At 31.0% G+C, this 21,902-nt stretch overlaps 1 protein-coding gene and 1 long non-coding RNA gene across 42 annotated transcripts in view; both read left to right on the forward strand.

The window, feature by feature from the left end:
• LOC119683566 (dystonin) overlaps positions 1–19,157 on the forward strand; it is an 80,264-nt gene extending 61,107 nt beyond the window's left edge. For 7 of the 41 annotated variants that reach the window (XM_038097301.1, XM_038097303.1, XM_038097302.1 and 4 more), the window contains 19 exons: positions 47–193; positions 268–7,745; positions 7,863–7,874; positions 8,089–8,314; positions 9,442–11,401; positions 11,475–11,649; positions 11,845–11,904; positions 12,279–12,323; positions 12,521–12,592; positions 12,760–12,934; positions 12,991–13,108; positions 13,168–13,397; positions 13,480–13,597; positions 15,784–15,962; positions 16,070–16,343; positions 16,405–16,582; positions 17,851–17,913; positions 18,042–18,149; positions 18,680–19,156. In XM_038097301.1, coding sequence (XP_037953229.1) covers positions 47–193; positions 268–7,745; positions 7,863–7,874; positions 8,089–8,314; positions 9,442–11,401; positions 11,475–11,649; positions 11,845–11,904; positions 12,279–12,323; positions 12,521–12,592; positions 12,760–12,934; positions 12,991–13,108; positions 13,168–13,397; positions 13,480–13,597; positions 15,784–15,962; positions 16,070–16,343; positions 16,405–16,582; positions 17,851–17,913; positions 18,042–18,149; positions 18,680–18,821 — 11,760 coding nt within the window. In that variant the 3' untranslated portion in view covers positions 18,822–19,156. Of the gene's footprint in view, positions 1–46; positions 194–267; positions 7,746–7,862; positions 7,875–8,088; positions 8,315–9,441; positions 11,402–11,474; positions 11,650–11,844; positions 11,905–12,278; positions 12,324–12,520; positions 12,593–12,759; positions 12,935–12,990; positions 13,109–13,167; positions 13,398–13,479; positions 13,598–15,101; positions 15,260–15,783; positions 15,963–16,069; positions 16,344–16,404; positions 16,583–17,850; positions 17,914–18,041; positions 18,150–18,679 lie in introns of all 41 variants that reach the window. The other 34 variants (XM_038097282.1, XM_038097294.1, XM_038097317.1 and 31 more) reach the window with 27 other exon arrangements.
• A 1,701-nt stretch (positions 19,158–20,858) lies between these two features.
• LOC119683569 lies at positions 20,859–21,326 on the forward strand. The gene is made up of 3 exons (XR_005252660.1): positions 20,859–20,979; positions 21,091–21,183; positions 21,245–21,326. It is a non-coding gene; the product is annotated as an uncharacterized LOC119683569 (long non-coding RNA).
• Positions 21,327–21,902: the final 576 nt, after the last annotated feature.

The following is a 21,902-nucleotide window of genomic DNA, read 5'->3' on the forward strand; positions in this document are numbered from 1 at the left end:
CATATACAAATGTTTAAATAATTTGATTATTTAATTGATTATATAGCAAGCTGTTTTCGAAAAGTTCAATTTATGTGAAGAGAATGTTAACGAATTACTAAAATGGGTGACGATAGTAGAACACAAAATATCTATAGTAGGTGGCCCTCGAGAAAGGATGGATGAACTGCGTAATCAAATAAATGCACTTAAGGTATAAAAAAGAAATATCTTTTTTAAATCAAATATAATTGATTTGATCTATTTTCTGTTTTTTTGTTTCTGTAGCAAATTAAAGATGAAATTGATAGCCAACAGCGTCCTGTAGCCGCTTGTCTTGAACAAATTCGTCAAATCGTTCTTACTGGTGGGGATGTACTTTCTGTACCAGAAATATCAACTTTAGAAAACGCTGGTCGAGAGTTGCGAAGTCGTGTAGATCGAGTTAATGATCGTACTGTACGACTTTTGCGGCGATTAGAAATAGGACGAGATGAATTAAACAAATTATGTGTTGAATTGGAATCCTTCTCGAATTGGTTGCAAAATGCAAGGCGTACACTTGAGGATAAAGAACGTTCCCTTTCAGATTTAAATAGTTTACCATCACAAGCTGATTCAGTTCGAGATTTTGTCAGTGATGTTATAGGTCATCAAGCGGATTTACGTTTCATAACAATGGCTGCGCAAAAATTTGTTGATGAGAGTAAAGAATTTTTATCTGTTTTAAATGACTTCAGAACTTCATTACCTGAGCGGTTACCGCACATTGAACCACATTCTATTACTGAAAGCCCTATACGTCAAGAAGTTTCATTGGTATCAACACATTATAAAGATCTTCTTCATAGGGTGAATGCATTACAAGATCGCATTTTAGAACTTGGAGGACGTCAACGTGAATATCAAGATTCTTTGGAAAAAGCGAATGAATGGCTTCGTAATGCTAAACCACGTGTGACACGTATACTATCTGAACCCGTCGCTGGTGACTCAAAAACAGTACAAGATCAAATGAATGAGGCCAAAGCAATGCATAACGAAATTTTATTAAATGGGCGTTTAGTCGATAACGCACAACAATCTTTAGATAGTTTAATTAAATCATCGGGTAACCAACTAAGCCCAATAGAAATAAGCAAATTAGAAAACCCAGTAGCTGATATAAAAGAAAAATATCAGCAAATTCTCGATTCTTTGGCAGAACATTGTAAAACATTAGATAAAACGTTAGTGCAATCTCAAGGTGTTCAAGATGCTTTAGATGGTCTTGTAAGCTGGGTAAACCAAACTGAAGACAAATATAAATTACAAATACGACCAGCTTCACTTATAAAAGATCGATTACAAGAACAAATTCGAGAACACAAATCTTTATTTGCTGATATGCAATCACACCAAGTCAGTATGGACAGTGTCAAAACATCTGCTAAACATTTAATGAACACTGCTTCAAATGCTCGAATTGCTAAAAAAGTAGAAACAAATCTTAATGATTTATCCAGTAAATTTGACAAATTGTACGAGAAAGTGATTAAAAGGGGTCAATTTTTAGATAATGTTTTTATTAAATTATCTAAATATCTTGATGAAATAACAGATATAGAACAGAAACTTACATCTTTGCAAGAAGCTTTGGATAGTCGAGATAGTTCTTTACCAAACTGTGATGAATCAACAAATCGTATGATCGATTGTTCTCGACAGAAAGAACGCATCATGCCTCAATATGAACAATGCGTTCAAAATGGCAAAGATTTAATCAACATGCGTGACGTTACAGATACAAATCCTTTAAGAGATCGCATTAAAACACTTGAGTCACAATGGCGAAATATTAATATTAATTTGGATGAGAAAGCTAAACTTTCTAAACAAAAAGCAGAGCAACAAAAGACCTATGAAAGTCTGAAAAACGAAGTATTATCTTGGCTGTCCATTATGGAAACTCGTATAAATGGATTGTCTGCAATAGCTATTGATTTAGATGTGATTCGTCAACAAAACGATGAACTAAAACCAATATATAAAGATTATCGTGATTATGGACTAACGATTGATAAAATAAATGATATTGGAGCCCAGTATGATGCTCTCATTCGTCCCGATAGTCCAGCGCGTAAACGTTCAACATTTAGCCCCATCAAAAGAGTTAGTCCTCTGCGTCGCATGTCGGGAGATGGTAGAAGTCCTAGCCCAACGAAAGGAGGTGTACTGTCGCCACTATCAACTGGTTCCAGTGGATTTGGTAGCCGCAGATCATCTCAAGACGGATTTCAGATTTCTGAATTATCTCCTGTACAGCAGCAATTGAGTGAAATAAATAATCGCTATGGTCTAATAGGTGTAAAACTTAATGATCGTCAAAATGAGCTTGATAATATGAACGATGAAGTACGTAAGCAATATGACAATCTAAAAAATTTGAACTCATTTTTGGAACGTATTCATCGCCAAGTATCAAAAGAAACTATTTCAAACAAAGACGAAGCTGATTCCTGTATTAAACAATCTAGAAAAGTACTTGAAGATATGTATGAAAAGCAAAGTCTATTAGACACTACAAAAACTCAAATAAAGGACATTTTGCGACGAAAATCAGATGTACCTGGTGCAGAGCAGCTTCGCATTGAGAACGATAATATTGTTGAGAAGTGGAAGAATCTGAATGATATTTTTAAAATTCGCATCGAATTTTCTGAAAAGCTAAGAGATTTTCTAGATACGCAAAATAATCTTAAGAATTGGCTAGAAAGTAAAGAGCGTATGCTCACTGTATTGGGACCAATATCGTCTGATCCACGCATGGTACAAAGCCAGGTTCAACAAGTTCAAGTATTAAGAGAAGAGTTCCGTACTCAACAACCACAGTTAAAACACTTACAAGAAATTGGTTGCGATGTTTTAGACCATATGCGGGAATCTCCTGATCGTGTGTCTATAGAGAATAAATTAAAAGATATTCAAAGCAAATGGGATGATCTTGTTGGACGTCTTGATGATCGCGCAAATAGTTTAGGTGGTGCAGCTGACAGCAGTAAAGAATTTGATGCGGCAGTTAGTCGACTTCGAGAGGCTCTTCAAAATATAAGTGATAATCTAGATTCACTACCAAATGATGGCGACCATCAAGAAAATTTACGCAAAATTGAAAACTTGGATAGACAATTAGAAGGTCAACGTCCTTTATTAGCCGATGCGGAGCAATCAGCTGCAGCCCTTTGTAATATTTTAGGTGATCCTGCCTCTCGTGCTGATGTTAACTCCCGAGTAGTTGCACTTGAAAAACAATATAAAGCATTACAGAAAAAGCTTGATACCATAAAAGCTGAAACTGAAGCATCATTGCGAGATGGTCGGCAATTCGCAGAAAATTGTTCAAAAACACTTGGATGGCTTTTGGGAGAATTATCAAATCTCTCCGATCGCCTATTAATTTCTGCACATAAACCAACATTGCAACATCAAATAGATACACATGAACCAATCTATCGAGAAGTGATGGCTCGGGAACATGAAATTATTATGTTAATTAATAAAGGTAAAGAATTAGGTGATCATCATCAAGATCGTAGTGTGAAACGGGATTTAGAACGTATTCAACAACAATGGGAAAAATTGCGTCGTGAAGCAGTAGATCGGCATACGCGTTTGCAAACTTGTATGGAACAAAGTAAAAATTACTCACAGACATCGGAAATTTTTCTATCATGGTTGCGAAGTGCTGAAGAGAAACTAGTCAATTTAACTCCTGGTATACTGTCAAAATCTAAACTAGAAATACGTCAAAAAGATTTACAAACATTCCGCACTGAAGTGTGGAAACGTTCTGGAGAATATGAAAACACAAAAGGTTTAGGTGAAACATATTTAAGTAGTTGCGATATTGATAAAGAGCCAATTAAAGCTGAATTACAAGATATACGAGATCGTTGGGATCGACTTAATAATGATCTAATTGCTCGAGCTCATGAAATTGAAAATTCCTCTCGAAGATTGGGCGATTTCAATGATGAACTTAGAAACTTAGATCATGGAGTTGGAAGATGTGAAGATCATCTTGCTGCTCATAATGCACTTGGTGGTGCAGCTAAAGACCCAAAATTATTAGAACGTGTTAAAGCAATTCGCGAAGAATTAATGAATCTGAGTAAACCCTTACAATCCCTCAAAGCAATGGCTAAAGACATTTGTTCTGAAGCACGTGCAGCTGGTGGCGATGCAGAACACTTAACAGCTGATGTCGATAGCATATCGGATCGTATCGCTGATTTACAAGGCCGACTTGATGATCGTTGTGGTGAGTTACAATCAGCGGCTACTGCTGTAACCCAATTTAATGAACAAATAAAAAATTTGAGTGCTAATCTAAACGACCTAGAACACGAAATTGAAAATTTGTCACCACCTGGTCGTGAAATTAAAGTCGTGCAAAAACAATTGGATGACATATCTAAACTTCAAAATAAATTAGATCACATTGTTAACCGTTTACAAGATGCTGAACGAGCAGCAGATAGTTTAGTTGATTCTGGCTTTTCTCCAGATACAACACAAACCCGCGAACAAATTGGATCATTGCGTAAGACATTTGGAAGACTAGAAAACCGTGTACGTGACCATGAAAGTAACTTACAAATTATACTAATTGCTCTTAATAAGTTTTATGATATACAATCTCAAACTCTTGATAATATTCAAGAAGTTAGCAATGATTTTAAGCGTCTCAAACCAGTAAGTTCAGAGCTAGATCAAATTAGAAAGCAACAAGAAGACTTCCGTAATTTTAGAGAAAAAAGAGTTGAACCACTTACACAAAATGTAGAAAAAGTTAATATTTCAGGTCGTGATCTTGTAATATCTGCGGCTAGTGGTGTCTCAACTTCAACCATTGAAAAAGATTTGGAAAAATTAAACGATCGTTGGAATGATCTTAAAGAACGCATGAATGAGCGCGATAGACGTCTTGATGTAGCACTTTTGCAGTCAGGAAAGTTTCAAGAAGCTTTAGCTGGTCTCTCTAAATGGTTATTTGATACTGAAGAAATGGTTGCTAATCAAAAGTCTCCAAGTTCTGATTATAAAGTTGTAAAAGCTCAATTACAAGAACAAAAATTTCTTAAAAAAATGCTGTTAGATAGACAAAATTCGATGTCATCATTATCAACCTTAGGTAAAGAAGTAGCAAATCATTGTGAACCTGACGAACGCTCTGTAATTGAAAAACAACTTTACGACCTCTTAAAACGTTTCGATGCTTTAACAGATGGTGCAGAACAACGTGAGCATGATTTGGAGGAAGCAATGGAAGTTGCGAAACGTTTTCATGATAAAATTAGTCCTCTTGAGCTATGGTTAGATAATGCTGAACGTGCTGTAAAAAGCATGGAATTAATACCAACAGATGAAGAAAAAATTCAACAACGAATTCGTGAACATAATCGTTTACATGATGAAATAATGTCAAAAAAACTCGAATTTACAGATTTAGCAGATATTGCTGCCCAACTAATGCACTTAGTTAGTGATGAAGAAGCAGAAAATTTGGGTGAAAAAGTTCGTGTAATAACAGATCGATATACAAATTTAGTGGAAGCAAGTGAGAATATCGGTTTGCTTTTAGCTGAGTCACGACAAGGTTTGCGCCACTTAGTTCTAACATATCAGGAACTTGTTGCGTGGATGGAGAGTATGGAAAATGAATTAAAACGATTTAAGTATGTACCCGTCTATTCAGAAAAGCTTTTAGAACAAATGGATAATTTGCTTGAACTTAATGAAAATATTGCAAATCATGCACCTAACGTTGAATCCACTGTAGACTCTGGTTCCGAGTTAATGAAGCACATATCCAATGATGAGGCAATTCAGCTCAAAGACAAACTTGATTCACTACAACGCCGATATGGTGAACTCACCAATCGAGGTGGCGACTTATTAAAAACTGCTCAAAATGCATTACCATTGGTTCAACAGTTTCACGATGCTCATAATCGGTTAATTGAGTGGATACAAGTTGCTGAGATATCTTTAACACCGAGTGAACCAAGACAATCTGATATCCTTAGACTTGAAATAGAATTATCAGAAATGAGGCCAATTTTGGATACTGTTAACTTAATCGGACCACAGTTATGTCAAATATCTCCAGGTGATGGAGCTACTACAATTGAAAATATCGTAACACGTGATAATCGTAGATTTGATTCTATTGTGGAACAAATACAGCGTAAGGCTGAACGATTACATTTGAGCAATCAACGTGCTAAAGAAGTAACTGGTGATATTGATGAACTGCTAGAATGGTTTAGGGATATGGATGCCAATTTACGTGAAGCCGATTTACCAGCTCTTGATCCAAAATTAGTGCGAGCACAGTTACAGGAGCATCGATCAATTAACGATGACATTTCTAGTCAAAAAGGTCGAGTTAGAGATGTGACTGCTGCATCCAAAAAAGTATTGCGTGAATCACCGCAGAGTGAAAACACTGCCACACTACGTGAAAAACTTGATGACTTAAAAGAAATTGTTGATACGGTTGTTCAGTTATGTGGTGAACGTCTAGGAATACTAGAACAAGCTCTTCCTCTATCTGAACATTTTGCCGACTCGCATACGGGCTTAAGTTCTTGGCTGGATGATATGGAACAACAAATATCGCGGCTTAGTATGCCAGCACTGCGTCCAGATCAAATAGCAGTTCAACAAGATAAAAATGAGCGGTTTCTTCAATCGATAATTGAACATAAACCATTACTCGATAAACTCAATAAAACTGGAGAAGCATTAGGTGCGATAGTTGCTGATGAAGATGGTGCAAAAATAAATGAAACAGTTGACTCTGATAATTCGCGATATGTTGCTTTACGTTTAGAACTACGTGAGCGGCAACAAGCACTTGAAAATGCATTACAAGAATCAAGTCAATTTTCAGATAAACTTGAAGGTATGTTACGTGCATTGGCAAACACCATAGATCAAGTTAATCAACTTGATCCTCTCTCTGCACTACCACAAAAAATTCGTGAACAAATCGAAGATAACTCCGCTATTATGAATGATCTAGATAAACGTACAGATGCGTTCTCTGCAGTGCAAAGAGCAGCAAACGATGTCATTGCTAAAGCTGGCAATAAGTCTGATCCTGCTATTCGTGATATTAAAAGTAAACTAGAGAAGCTTAACAATCTCTGGAAAGATGTACAAAAGGCTACAAAGAAACGTGGAAGTTGTTTAGAAGATATTTTAAATGTTGCAGAACCATTTTGGAAACAATTGCATGGAGTCATGAAAACACTCAAGGATTTGGAAGAAACTCTATCATCCCAAGAACCACCTGCAGCGCAACCTCAAGAAATTCAAAAACAACAAGTAGCTTTACAAGAAATTCGTTACGAAATAGATCAAACAAAACCGGATGTTGAAAAAGTTCGACGTCATGGTAGTAATTTGATGAATATGTGCGGTGAACCTGATAAACCAGAAGTTAAAAAACATATCGAAGATCTTGACAATGCTTGGGACAATATTACAGCGTTATATGCAAAGCGTGAAGAGAATTTAATTGATGCTATGGAGAAAGCAATGGAATTCCATGAGACATTGCAAAATTTGCTTAAATTCTTAACAAAAGGAGAAGAAAATTTTGGGCAACTAGGACCAGTTGGTTCTGATATTGATGCAGTAAAAAAACAAATCGAGCAACTGAAACTATTTAAAGATGAAGTAGATCCACATATGGTTAAAGTAGAAGCATTAAACAGGTAAGTTTGTGATATGTTCATTAATTGTAACAGATATGGAAAAATATTTTATACTACTTTGTCTTCTTTATGTATAACATTCTTTATGATCAACAACTTAATGGTTTCAATTGGCAGAGGTTTAGAAAGGCAAGAATTTGAATCTGTTAGTGACTTTATATTTAAGCAAACAATTCAACCTTCTTGCGTGTTTTACTGCATGGCTTCATTTTTTTAAGATTTAGTTAACAATTCCTATTAGTAAAATAAATAAGTTTTTAAAAACTTATAATAAATATAAATATCATAAATATATAAATGAAATGGGTTTTAACTAATTAATGCAATTCTTATAATATTATAGACAAGCTGTTGAATTAACGGAAAAAACTTCACCCGAACAAGCTGCATCGATTCGAGAACCACTTTCAGTGGTTAATCGCAGATGGGAAAATCTGTTACGAGGAATGGTAGAACGTCAGAAACAATTGGAACACGCTTTGTTACACCTTGGTCAATTCCAGCATGCACTTAATGAACTACTTATTTGGATCAGTAGAACTGACAGTACATTAGATCAATTAAAGCCCGTAAGAAATAATATTATATCAGAGACAACTTCTGTATAGATGAACAACGCCACAAAAAATAAATGTTGACTTAAATTTCCAAATTTGACCATTACACCATTTGACTGCAATTAACTCTTCAATAAATTATTGTACGTATATTATATATGAAGGTACATGCATTGAAGTAGAAAGAGAATGTGAAGTCATTGCATAAACATTTTTTTTACATCTGTTTTTATCAATATTCCTTTGAACCATTTAGTTTTTTTTAATTTGTTATGTTTTTCAAAAGTGTAGATGGTGTCCCTATTGTGTTAGCATATTGGATATTGGTTCACAAGAAAAATATTTTTGCCTTACTATCCCTGTTATTTACATTTAATCTTTAATTTTTCTATGTCGATTTTTTAATTAATAAATGCGTATGTACATACAAATACACTCAAATAACTTACCAGAAGAATTAAAAATTTTAAATGAGTTAAGGTAGACAGACTTAATATTTTCCTACTTTAGGGTATTGTAACGAAGCCTTCCAGCAAATTTGGTTGAAAATCTCGTTTGAAAAACATACATAAGCACATGTGCCACGGCACAGTCAGTTCAGTTCTTGTCAGTTCTGTCTGAGCTCTTGAAGAGATAGTATTCCTGCGACTACAATACGGTTAAAATATTGTACTTATAATAAGAAGAAAATAATATTTCAGCCGCCAATAATACGGTTAGGTTATTGTACCGTAAAGAGATAATATTTTCTTGGTAATCCATCTAGTTATTATAATAATATAATAATAAATTTAACTAAATGTAATAAATAATAAAATTAGTCGGCAATCTGACAGTATCTTATCTTACCTATTATTTTTAGATATCAGCAACAACGCAGCTACCGACATATGTATGTTAAGAAACTTTCCCCTCATAAAGCTTACATGCATTTAAGAAACGTGAGAATTATTTTAGCAGTTCAAGAATAAAAACGTCATCATATCCTACAATTAACTTCCATTTAAAAAAAAATCTGTTATTTAACATTCAAAATTGTTGTCAATTTTTTGATTGGCGTTGAACATCTACACATATATAAATAACTTGTGTTTTTATAATCAATATTGACGAACAAATAATATTTTCATTTTATATAGATTCCTGGTGATCCACAGTTGTTGGAAGTCGAACTAGCTAAATTGAAAGTATTAGCAAACGATATCCAAGCTCATCAGAACTCTGTAGATACTCTAAATGATGCTGGACGACAACTAATCGAATCTGAGAAAGGTTCACTAGAAGCATCAACTACCCAAGAGAAACTTCGAAAACTAAATCAAGAATGGAAAACATTATTACAAAAGGCGTCAGATAGGCAGCATGAGCTAGAAGAATCACTACGTGAGGCACAAGGTTTCATAGCAGAAGTTCAAGATATTTTAGGCTGGTTGGGAGATGTGGATGCCGTTATTGGTGCCAGTAAACCTGTAGGAGGTCTACCAGAAACTGCTACAGAGCAATTGGAAAGATTTATGGAAGTATATAATGAATTGGAAGAAAATCGTCCTAAAGTAGAAACTATTCAAGCTCAAGGCCAAGAGTACATTAAACGACAGAATCAAATGCGAGTTTCTTCTAGTAACTTGCAACATACACTACGTACATTAAAACAACGCTGGGATGCAGTGGTATCACGTGCTTCAGACAAAAAAATTAAATTAGAAATAGCTTTGAAAGAAGCAACTGAATTTCATGATACACTGCAAGCTTTTGTTGAGTGGTTATCACAAGCTGAAAAATTACTAACTAATGCTCAACCCGTATCACGTATATTGGAAACAATTCAAGTACAAATGGAGGAACATAAAATTTTGCAAAAAGATGTAAGTACACATAGGGAAGCCATGTTGCTCCTCGACAAAAAAGGAACCCATCTTAAATATTTTAGCCAAAAACAGGATGTTATTTTGATTAAAAATTTATTGGTGTCAGTGCAGCATCGCTGGGAACGTGTAGTAAGTAAAGCAGCAGAACGTACTAGAGCTCTTGATCATGGTTATAAAGAAGCACGAGAATTTAATGATGCTTGGCAAAATATGATGCAATACTTGCAAGAAACTGAATCAGTTCTGGATCTTATAATTGAAGAAGCTACTGCGTCAAAAGAACCACAAAAAATCAAAAAATTTATCACAAAATTGAAAGAAACACATCGTCAGTTAGCAAGCAAGCAATCTTTATATGATTCAACTATGCGTTCTGGTAAAAATCTCATGGAGCGTGCACCAAAAAGTGATGAAACAATTCTTAATAAAATGTTGAATGAACTTAAAGAACAATGGTCACGTACTTGGTCAAAGAGTATTGAAAAACAGCGTAAGTTAGAAGAAGCTTTGCTATTATCTGGACAATTTTCTGATGCATTAGGAGAGCTTCTTGAGTGGCTTAAAAAAGCTAAAAATCGTTTAAATGAAACTGGGCCTGTACATGGTGATCTTGAAACAGTTCAAAGGCTAGTTGAACATCATAAACATATTGAACAAGACCTACAAAAACGTTCAAATCAAATGCAGGGCGTATTGAAAACAGGACGCGATTTAGAAAGGTCTGGTAACAATCCTGATGTTGGGCGACAACTAGATGAGCTGCAATATATATGGGATGAAGTGAAAAATTGTACTGCTAAACGTGGAGAACGTTTACAAGTTGCATTGAGAGAAGCAGAAAAATTAAATGGAAATATTCAAGCTTTGTTTGATTGGCTAGATCACGCAGAACATAAACTTCGCTACTCAAAAAATGCCCCCGACGATGAAAAAATATCACGTGAAATGAAGGAAATTCATATGGAATTTGTTAATGAATTACACAATCGTGAACGTCAAAAAAATGAAACATTTGATTTTGCAGAAATAATTATAAGTAAAGCGTACCCAGATGCAATACCAATCATTAAAAATTGGTTAACAATAATACAACAGCGCTGGGATGAAGTTACGCAATGGGCACTTAATAGAGAAGCAAAATTGGAACAACACCTACAGTCATTAAAGGACCTTGATGACACTATTGAAGAATTGTTAGCTTGGTTAGGTGGACTTGAAGCAACATTATTAAGTAATGACATTATTATTATTATTCAAGAAGTGTTAACAATAATTATATTTTAAATATATTTTTAAATATATAGATTTAGAACGCGAATCACTGCCCAATGAAATTACACCATTAGAACGGCTAATTGAAGATCATAGAGAGTTTATGGAAAATACGGCTCGTAGACAAATGGAAGTGGATCGAGCTTGTAAGCCTAAACAATTGCCACCTGGAGCACGCAAAATGTCTCGGAATGCTAAAACACCAGTGTATGTATACAAAACAGTAAATAATGTTTCATTGAATGAAATGAGAATTGTTTTCTTTTTTTTTTTCTAACTTGATTTTTTATTAATTTTTCAAAGTTAGTTTTTGTTTTAAAATAATTTTCTTTATTTTTCTACTTATGATTTCAACAAAAAAAAAAAAACTTATTTTACAAATCATCTTTGAATATTTTGAAGTCGTGGATCAAGCCATGATCTACGCGAACAATCACCTGATGGTACCTTGAGACGACAAAGGTTCGTTACAAAAAATCATATATGCATAAAAAAACGCTTTGTGTTCATTCGCATAACAATAACCATTAATAAAATATGTTTTTCTAATCTAATTTAAAGCAAACCTTCAAAATTTCATTATGTATCGTCTCTGAAGGAGCTAACAACTAACTTAAAAATTAAAATTGAAGTTTGAAAAATAATGTAATGAAATATAAGTTTCGAATTGCATAGCATATAACCATAGGCATTTGTTTTGTTTTAAAAACTCAGATTTGACATCAAATAATAACAAACATTATTGCTTACTGTAATTATTTTTCAATATTTTTCATTATTCAATTTTCAAATATTTATTCTAATTGGAATTTTTTTTTTATATCTCCATTTGTTAGTTTTAAAGGATCTCGCGATCAAGGTTTAAATACTAGAAAATCAAGGTGAGTTTTTACTATTATATTATATATTACTAAGATAATTTTTGTTATTTTATAAAACTTTTAATTTTATTTTAACTATAAAATTGCATGTTATTCATATTATTAATGGAACTGCTTCTATATTTTTATTGCTTTTTGTTTCGTCTATGTTTTTAATGTTTTTTATTTTAAAATTGTTCTGTTATCGATGTGATTAGTCGTATAACACCAAGTCGTGATACACCTGATAGAGATCGTTTACCACATTATGGACCACGATTTTCTCCAAGGTAGGTTAATTAATAATTAAGATTAAACATATACTTGCGTTAATTATTAAAATTTTTTTTTAACAAAACAAATAGCTTTAATATTTACATCGTTGTATTTTATTATTTCTTTCTTATATTTTAAGCAAACAATATATTTAACATATTATTTTTATTGTTTTTGTTAGTTCTGTTGCTCCAGAATTGGAATTCCGATCATCTAGAGCCAAGTTGTTGTGGGACAAATGGCGTCATGTTTGGATGCTGTCTTGGGAACGTCAACGACGCTTACACGAGCATCTTATGTATTTAAAAGATGTTGAACGCGTACGTAACTTTAGCTGGGATGATTGGAGGAAAAGAGTAAATTTTCAAAATTAGTTCAACATTTTAAATTTATTAATTTCACTCTATTTTAGTTCCTTAAATATATGAATCACAAAAAATCACGTTTGACTGATTTGTTTAGAAAAATGGATAAGGATAATAATGGTTTAATACCACGTGCCGAATTCATAGATGGAATAATAAATACGAGTATTTATATAATGTATTTAAATGAAGTACAAAAAATAACTACTATTTATTTTTTAAAGAATTTGACACTTCTCGAATGGAAATGGGTGCAGTGGCAGATCTTTTTGATCGTAATGGTGAAGGGCTAATTGATTGGCAAGAATTTATAGCAGCTTTAAGACCCGATTGGCAAGAACGCAAACCAGCAACTGATTCAGATAAAATACATGATGAAGTTAAACGCCTTGTTATGCTTTGCACATGTCGACAAAAATTCCGCGTATTTCAAGTTGGCGAAGGAAAGTATAGGGTACGTAAAATACTAATTATCGAATCTTAAAGCTATATACTCCATCTTCTATTTAAAACAATATTATTTTCGTATAAAACAGTTTGGCGACTCTCAAAAATTACGTTTGGTGCGAATATTGCGTAGCACAGTTATGGTTCGTGTAGGCGGCGGCTGGGTTGCACTTGATGAGTTCTTACAAAAAAATGATCCTTGTCGCGGTAAGTATATAGTTAAGAATTTTGTACTTTCTCATATTGAAAAAACATAATTAAAAAATTCATATGCTTATAATTAAAACATTTCTTTAGCGTAATATAACATTATTATTACATTTACATAACAAGCATTAACATGCTTTCATAGTAAAATTGTACATTGTTCATTTCGTAAATCATTTTAGCTGGTTTTAACAACTCGAGTGTTTTATTACAACTCTGCTCTACATAATCTATTTAATCATTCATACATCAGTAAAAATACATTTATATATATATATATATATATATATATATATATATATATATATATATATATATATATATATATATATATATATATATATATATTTTAAAACGGAAATGGTCATTTAACAAATAAATAAATTTTTTATTTTAATAAACTGGCAGAAAACAATCAATAATAAATTTTAAATTAAAATTTTTTTTGAGTTCATGTATAACAAGTTTTGAAAATGCATTTTCTGCTATTTAATAAATGACTTATTTTGCATATAACTTAACAGAAACGTGTAATCTAACAGCTTTTACCTTTTAGTACCTTTACCATATTTTATTATTTATGAATACATACATATATAATTTACGTTTTATTTTATTCTTTAATATTAACATATAAGTAATATAATTCTTTAGCGGCCACATACATATACATTTTCATTTTATAAAAATTGTAGCATATATTATTATGAATTTACATTGCACTTATTTGTATGCTTCTACTGCTAATAATCCTATGAACTTCACGATATACATATGTATATTTAAAGACAAAAAAGATACATATGTATTTCTTCTTGAATTAACTTACGCAACATAAAGCAGTCGTTCCTTTTTTTATAAATATTATTTAATGTTGAGCTAGAATATTAAGTTAAGAATGGATGGTATTTTTTTTATTTTTGTTAAAATACTTTATGAAAAGTTAAATAATAAAAGTTTTTTGTAATAGTTAAATCAATTTCGATATAATAGCTTAGTTTCACATTCGTAGTATACATTTTTCATCAAATTTTTTATTTCTATGATTATAATCTTCATATTACTTTATTTAACACTTTCGGCTATTTATTGCGATTTTAGAATATCTATTTGAAAACTCTTCATACCGAGATAAATTATATAGGGAATTTTTGTATAATAATTTATTAATCAACTAACTAAAGATTTAATTAATTTTTTTTAAATTTTTAATTTATTTATTTTGTTTGCATTAATTTTACGATTTGAATGCTCGTTCCTGGCGTGAATATAAAAAAAAACATGTTTGAATTTAACAACAATTCAAAAACATGTCAAACGTTTTTGTTGCCTCTTACACTGAAATATACATATCTAATACCTCTTAAAATGTACATATATCAACAAATGATAATAAATGGGTACAACTTGAAAAACGAATATTAATCCGTGTTGAATTGCGGGCTTTTTTGATTGCGCTATTATACTCTGTTATATGTTACATGCATACATTATTTGTGAGCAGCTAAAGGACGTACTAACATTGAATTGCGCGAACAATTTATTTTGGCGGATGGAGTATCGCAAAGCATGGCTGCATTCACGCCACGACGCTCCACACCTAATGCCGTTCAAAATGGCAGTAATACACCATACACGAGCGCGCAAGGTCCTATCATCAAGGTAAATACAAAGAACGATTCATTACTTAAATAATCAAATATTGCATTTACCCCAAAATAAAATCTTATTTTTAAATAATAAAATATATGGCAATCGTGGGTTCGACAGGTAAGTGTGCTTGAGCGAGCAGTGTTTGATGTGTTTTCCTTTATATTTGAAATTATTGCTTCAAAAAATAAACCTACCAGCGTATTTTTTTTTATTGCAATCACGTTGTATAACATATTTTATATCGTTTTTAGCATGTTTTATTCCCTGTTAAAAACTAGTAATTTATTTTCTTTATTACCATGTTATTCCATGTTATATTTTTATTTCACCAATGTAGTTTGATTTTTGTTAGCTTAGGATATAATTTTACTATAAAGGGTTTTATTCAAATCTTGCATTATGAAGACAAACACCACTCAAAAAAAAAATATTATTAAAAAAAATGTTTTTTAAATGATCATTACCGTTTCTTAAGCACTCTCCAAATTTCTTATTTTAATGAATTTTTATCGTCAAACTCATATGAACTTTAGCTGATGAACATTTAGCTGAACTAATGCCTATTTTTGAACGTATTCGTGCACAAGAACAAGTCCCATGTGCTTTTCCCATTCACATGGGAGCAGGGGGTACGGTATTTGTTCGTTGCAATAGTAGTCGCTCAGTGCCTTTGAGTCCACATGTACTACACTGTCATCCCACAAATCACTGGGTAAGTTTAGAAATGTGAAAAAATTAAAAGGAATCATTTTGGGTTAAATTTAATCATATGTTTTTTTTATAAAAGTGAAAGTTATTTAATATATATTTTGTAAATAGGTTCGAGAAAGATCAGTTCGGTCTATACCAATGTCACGACCACCAAGGTCTTCATTATCTGCTTCTACTCCGGATTCACTTAGTGATAATGAGGGAAGTCATAGTGGACCTTCAGGAAGATATACGCCACGAAAAGTAACTTATACAAGTACACGAACTGGGTTGACTCCAGGAGGCTCCCGAGCTGGTTCGAAACCAAACTCACGACCACTGAGTAGACAAGGCTCAAAGCCACCTTCTCGTCATGGCTCTACACATTCATTAGATAGCACAGGTAAAAATTAAGATATATTTAATTTTATTTCTTTGATTAATTATTTAAATATTATACAAAGATGAGACAACACCATCACGTATTCCTCAACGGAAACGAATTGTTTCAGATACAATTTCTGCAACAGGTACAACACCTAGACCTTCGCGGCTGTCGGTAACAACATCATCACGTACTAATGGCACTACTGCAGCGACTAGGAAAACAGCTTCTGGTTCCGCAAGTCCAGCTCCTGCAAGGTAAATATAAATAGTTATTTAAAAATAGAATAAAAATAAAAATAAAATAGTTACTTAATTTGCTTATATTATAGACCTATAACATTTTGCCCACTTTTTTACGTAGTATTATTATTTATAACATTGTATACAAAAATTGTATCATATGTGTTATTGTTTTATTTATACATATATAGAGTGTTTCCTAACTTAATGACACAATGACAATAGATAATTCCTTAATTCAAAAATTAAAAACAAAAGCTTGGAGACATAATAATATAATAATAAAAATTATTCTCTGGGATTCTCTGTATTTAATTAGCACTCTGTTTCTCGGTTAGCACTGAAAACAAGTACCCCTGCCATACAATTCGTTTACAAATTGGACTAATAAATCTAGTCTTACACTTACGTCATATAGATTGGAAACACACTCAAAACTCGAAGCTCAATTTCTTAACAAATTTCATTACCAAATTTACTTGCTCTGTTGCTCTGTTGTATTAAAACAAAATCATATAAAATATAGAATAATTGAATTAATTAATGATATAATAGTTATTTTTAATTTTGCAGTTGTTATTCAGTTCTGTTCAAAAATCTTTCTATTAAATTGTTTCTTTACATTTTCTTTTTGCACTTAAAGTTAGTTTCTATGTAAATATTATTTCTTTTTTTTGAAATGAAAACTCTATCAAATAGGTATGTATGTAATTCGATTTGTAGAGAGACAAATTGTTAACCTGCAAAAAAAAATCGTTATATCTTTATTATTACTATTTTTTTGGAAATAAATCACATAGTTAACATTGCACAGATAATTATTTATTAGTATGTTTTTATTTTACAGAAAGTATGATTCGTAACAATAATATAATTTGTTTATATGTATGTTCTTGCGACACATAACTTTCGTGATATAATTTAGTAGTTTTCGTGAGAAAATTATGTGCTAAGGTTTAACTCTAAGTACAAGATTGTTACAAGATACACTATGATTTATTTCAATATTTTTAATTTATTCATTTGACATTAATTATACTTCCTAATATAAATCAATGTATTTTACTTATTTAAAGTTATTTATTGATTGATTTATTGATTTTATAAAACTAAAACCGATTAACTTTTTTATTTAATATTTCTGAACATGAACTCTCCACATCTATCATCCTCAAAACTAATAACTAATTGGCATTCAACATAATGATTTTAACACTTAAACAACTTATTGCAATAATTAACAAATAACAAATAAAAACAACGATAACAATTAATATATAAAGTAATGGAGGCATGAGTAGATCATCCAGTATACCAGCTTTAACAGGTTTCGGCTTCAAATATAGGTAAATTAAGAACATTAAAGTAACTATTATAAGATATTTATTTAAAATATTTAATTACATTCTTTCTGAAACTCTAAATATAATATACAAATCATTTATGTTTATATTTGATATAAAATAATTAAAAGCCGGCAATCAAGGATTCCCATTAAAGTGCCATCATTCGATCATTCATCGAATTCTTCTCCTACAAGTATTACAACATCGAAAAGTACTAATCAACCAAGCAGTTCAGGGTAAATCAAGTAAACGTATAACGTATTTAACCAAGTTGATCAATTTACAAAATTTTAATACGTTTGTTTTTATTTATTTATAAGTGAAGCTTATAATATTTTTTTTTAATTATTTACTTGTTATTCTCAAATTAAATATGAAATTTAGAGCTTAGTTTTAAAACGAATAAAAAATAATTTTAATAATACTAAATATTTGTGCATGATAATTACTTGCTAAACAATTTTCCTGCTTGCCTTTTTTTTTATAATAACATCCGTTACTTACGATTATCTCTTACAGTGAGGGATATAATCGTTATATAATAAATACTTCACAATTATAAGCTCTCTTTTTATGGGTATTACAGGAATTTGAAGTTCTTAATAACAAAAAAGTAAAAGATTGAAACAAACCCGAAATTATATATTGTATTTTAAATGAAATTATTTTATTTTTATTACTTTACGTTATTTACTTACTACAATGTTTACAGTTTTATTTTTACTGAATTCAAAAAATAATACATATTGAAAATTTGATCCTACAGGCGAAATATAAGTGGCAGTTCAACACCATCGGGCATGCAAACCCCAAGAAAGAGTTCAGCAGAGCCAACATTTAGTTCAACGATGCGCAGAACTTCTCGTGGTACTACACCAGTCGAAAAACGTGAACCATTCAGACTTTAGAGTATATTTCAAATGTTTGAATAATACTTCTTAAACGAGTCCCAGAGAACATCGAATTGAAATCGCACAAATAGATGCTTACACATACCATAACAAATCTACAGTTTTACAGTAATATAAAATAAACAAAAATAAGCAGATATTTTTATTTTAAATTTTAAAAATATATGTATGTATTTTGAAGAGGAAGTCTCATATATTTACAAAAATATAGTCAGAAATACCAGTCTTGAACTGTATAAAATACAAAAATCGAAATTCAATAATCTTTATTCAAGTAACGTCCTAACATTTTGTAAATATTATATACATTAATAATTAAATTAAATAGAAGTGATTCTGTTATCATTGTATTTAATTAACAAAAAAAATTTCGAATCGAACCTTATGTTGTTGTATGAATTTTTAAAATCGCCAGTTTAATTTGAAATGCAACTTCATATATAAATATTAACAATAATAATAAAAATATTAAGCAATTGAAATTCTTTAAAAATGTATATCAATTACACCCGAAATAATATGTTGTAAAATTTATATACTAATAGTCATTATTATAAGTTTTTATTAACTTACTTTTAGGATATACTAATTAATTTTTTGTTTATATTGATTTTTACTTTTAATAATTTTTAAACCATTATAAATATTGTAAATTACTAATACCAAATTACTAGGCAGTAATTTTGTAAAAACCTAATTAAACTAAAATAAATTTAATTGAAATTATTAACAAAAAATATTTTTATATGTGTTTGTACTTATTTAAAAGTAACAAGGATAATTATATTCAAAGATACCAACATAGATACTTAAGTTTTTACTTAAGTATTGATATTGAAACAAAATTTTTATTTCTTTTTTTAATTCAGAAAATATTTAAATACAATTAATGCGTTCAAAGATTTTCTTGTATACTATTACTACATTGACTTAACTATTGCAATAATCATCTCAAAAGCATAGATGGCTACTTTGTTTGATATAGAGACAGCATAAAAATTGATTAAAAGGATAAAATAGGTAGGAAGTCCCCAACATACTCCATGTAGACACAAATTACAAAATATTGGAACTTTGTTAGAAACATTTGACACTTAAAACAACTATTATACATGCTCTAAATGATAATAGTGTCCTAAGTACACAACCTAAATGCTGGAAAAAAAAATTTAACTCAATCGAAATTTTTTTTCTTTGCAATAAATGATAAATGATAAAACATATGGAAGAAAGATCATACTAACTGTAAGAGTAGCAGAAGGAAATAGCTGCCAAACCTGGACACTTAGCTATAAAAGTTAATAGAAATTCAAAGTGCATAAATGAGGTATAAGCGTAACTCAATGAGATAGATGCTCTAAGAAGTAAGATCACTACAAGTGTGCAAGGAACAATTGGGATATATATGTAAATGTGAGATTATAAATGTTTTCTGCTTTCCGACAAAATTACCCTTTATATGCTTTTTGTCTACGAACCTTAAGTTTTACCACAGACAAATAATACACAGATTGCGAATGCAGAACAAAAAAATGGACCCCTTTGATTTCATGGTAGCCAGCTCGAGTAGCCAGCTAAAAGCACAATCAGCTTTGAATTGTAGAACACTTAAGACAGACCAATCCCAGCGGCACCATTATGCCAGCGCTGAAAAAGTAAGCGAGGAGGTAGCTCTTCGTTTTTATTTTTCTTTGTTTTCGACATTTGTGTTCGACATAGGCAATTTCGGGGTTGAAATTATAAAAGAATGAAGAAGAAAAGCATATGAGTATTAAGAATTTCTTGTTTTGCCTACAATGTATACATTTAGTCTGCTTTTGATTTTAGTGAAGTGCGTGCAGTGAACAATTTTTAATTTTTAAAATCAAAATAAAATCAAAAATATAAATAAAATATAATTTGTAATTTAACATAAACTCATTGTAAGTATATGCAAAATTAAGTAAATATATTTAAAATGATAATTGTAATTTTTGTTTTGTATTATGCAGTTGCTATTGCGTCAAGAACGATTAATTGACCAATGTGCTGCGAATGCAGTCATTCTAAAGCAAGGGTAAAATGCAGTCAGCTGCTTCAATTGGAAAATTTTACAATTCAAACTGAGGAGGATTTAATTCAATTTAATGAAGAAATCACTGCCGTTGAAGTAGTTGTAAGTTTAATTATATATGTTTCTTACTTTCAATTTCAACTTATTAATATTTTCACATGTAACAATTTTACTAACTCATACATTTCTTTTCATCTATTACGTTATTTATAGGCTGCATCAATAAGACGCGTTATGTTATTGACAAACAACTAATTACCCGAAAAATTGCGTGGAATTTTGGAGAAAGTATACTCATAACTAATGGTATGGTATATTGTACATAATTTACTTTAGTGTATACAATAACATACTTTTGTATTTACAGTTGCTTTAAGGACAAATGGTACGCCGGAACAAGTGATCGAGTCGAGTCTGGAAATCTCTTCAAGGTTCTAATAACAATTTCACAGAAAAATATTCTTTTATATAAATATGTAAATATGTTATATTTTTTTATGTAAATATTAGTATTTTAATTTTATAAAACATAAATATATAAAATATAATTCAGCCAAAAAAATTTTTAGTATTTTATTTAAAAATCAATAGCATAGGTAAAATTGAAAAGGTAAACGAACATATCAGCGCTGATATGTTGCATTACAAATTCTTCATTAAATTGAATTAAATCCTCCTCAGTTTGAATTGTAAAATTTTCCAATTGAAGCAGCTGACTGCATTTTACCCTTGCTTTAGAATGACTGCATTCGCAGCACATTGGTCAAATAATCGTTCTTGACGCAGTAGCATCTACATAATACAAAACAAAAAGTACAATTATCATTTTAAATATATTTACTTAATTTTGCATATACTTACAATGAGTTTATGTTAAATTACAAATTATATTTTATTTATATTTTTGATTTTATTTTGATTTTAAAAATTAAAAATTGTTCACTGCACGCACTTCACTAAAATCAAAAGCAGACTAAATGTATACATTGTAGGCAAAACAAGAAATTCTTAATACTCATATGCTT

The sequence above is a fragment of the Teleopsis dalmanni genome, chromosome 2 (assembly GCF_002237135.1).
Source record: "Teleopsis dalmanni isolate 2A chromosome 2, ASM223713v2, whole genome shotgun sequence".
In the NCBI taxonomy this organism is placed as follows: Eukaryota; Metazoa; Arthropoda; class Insecta; order Diptera; family Diopsidae; genus Teleopsis; species Teleopsis dalmanni.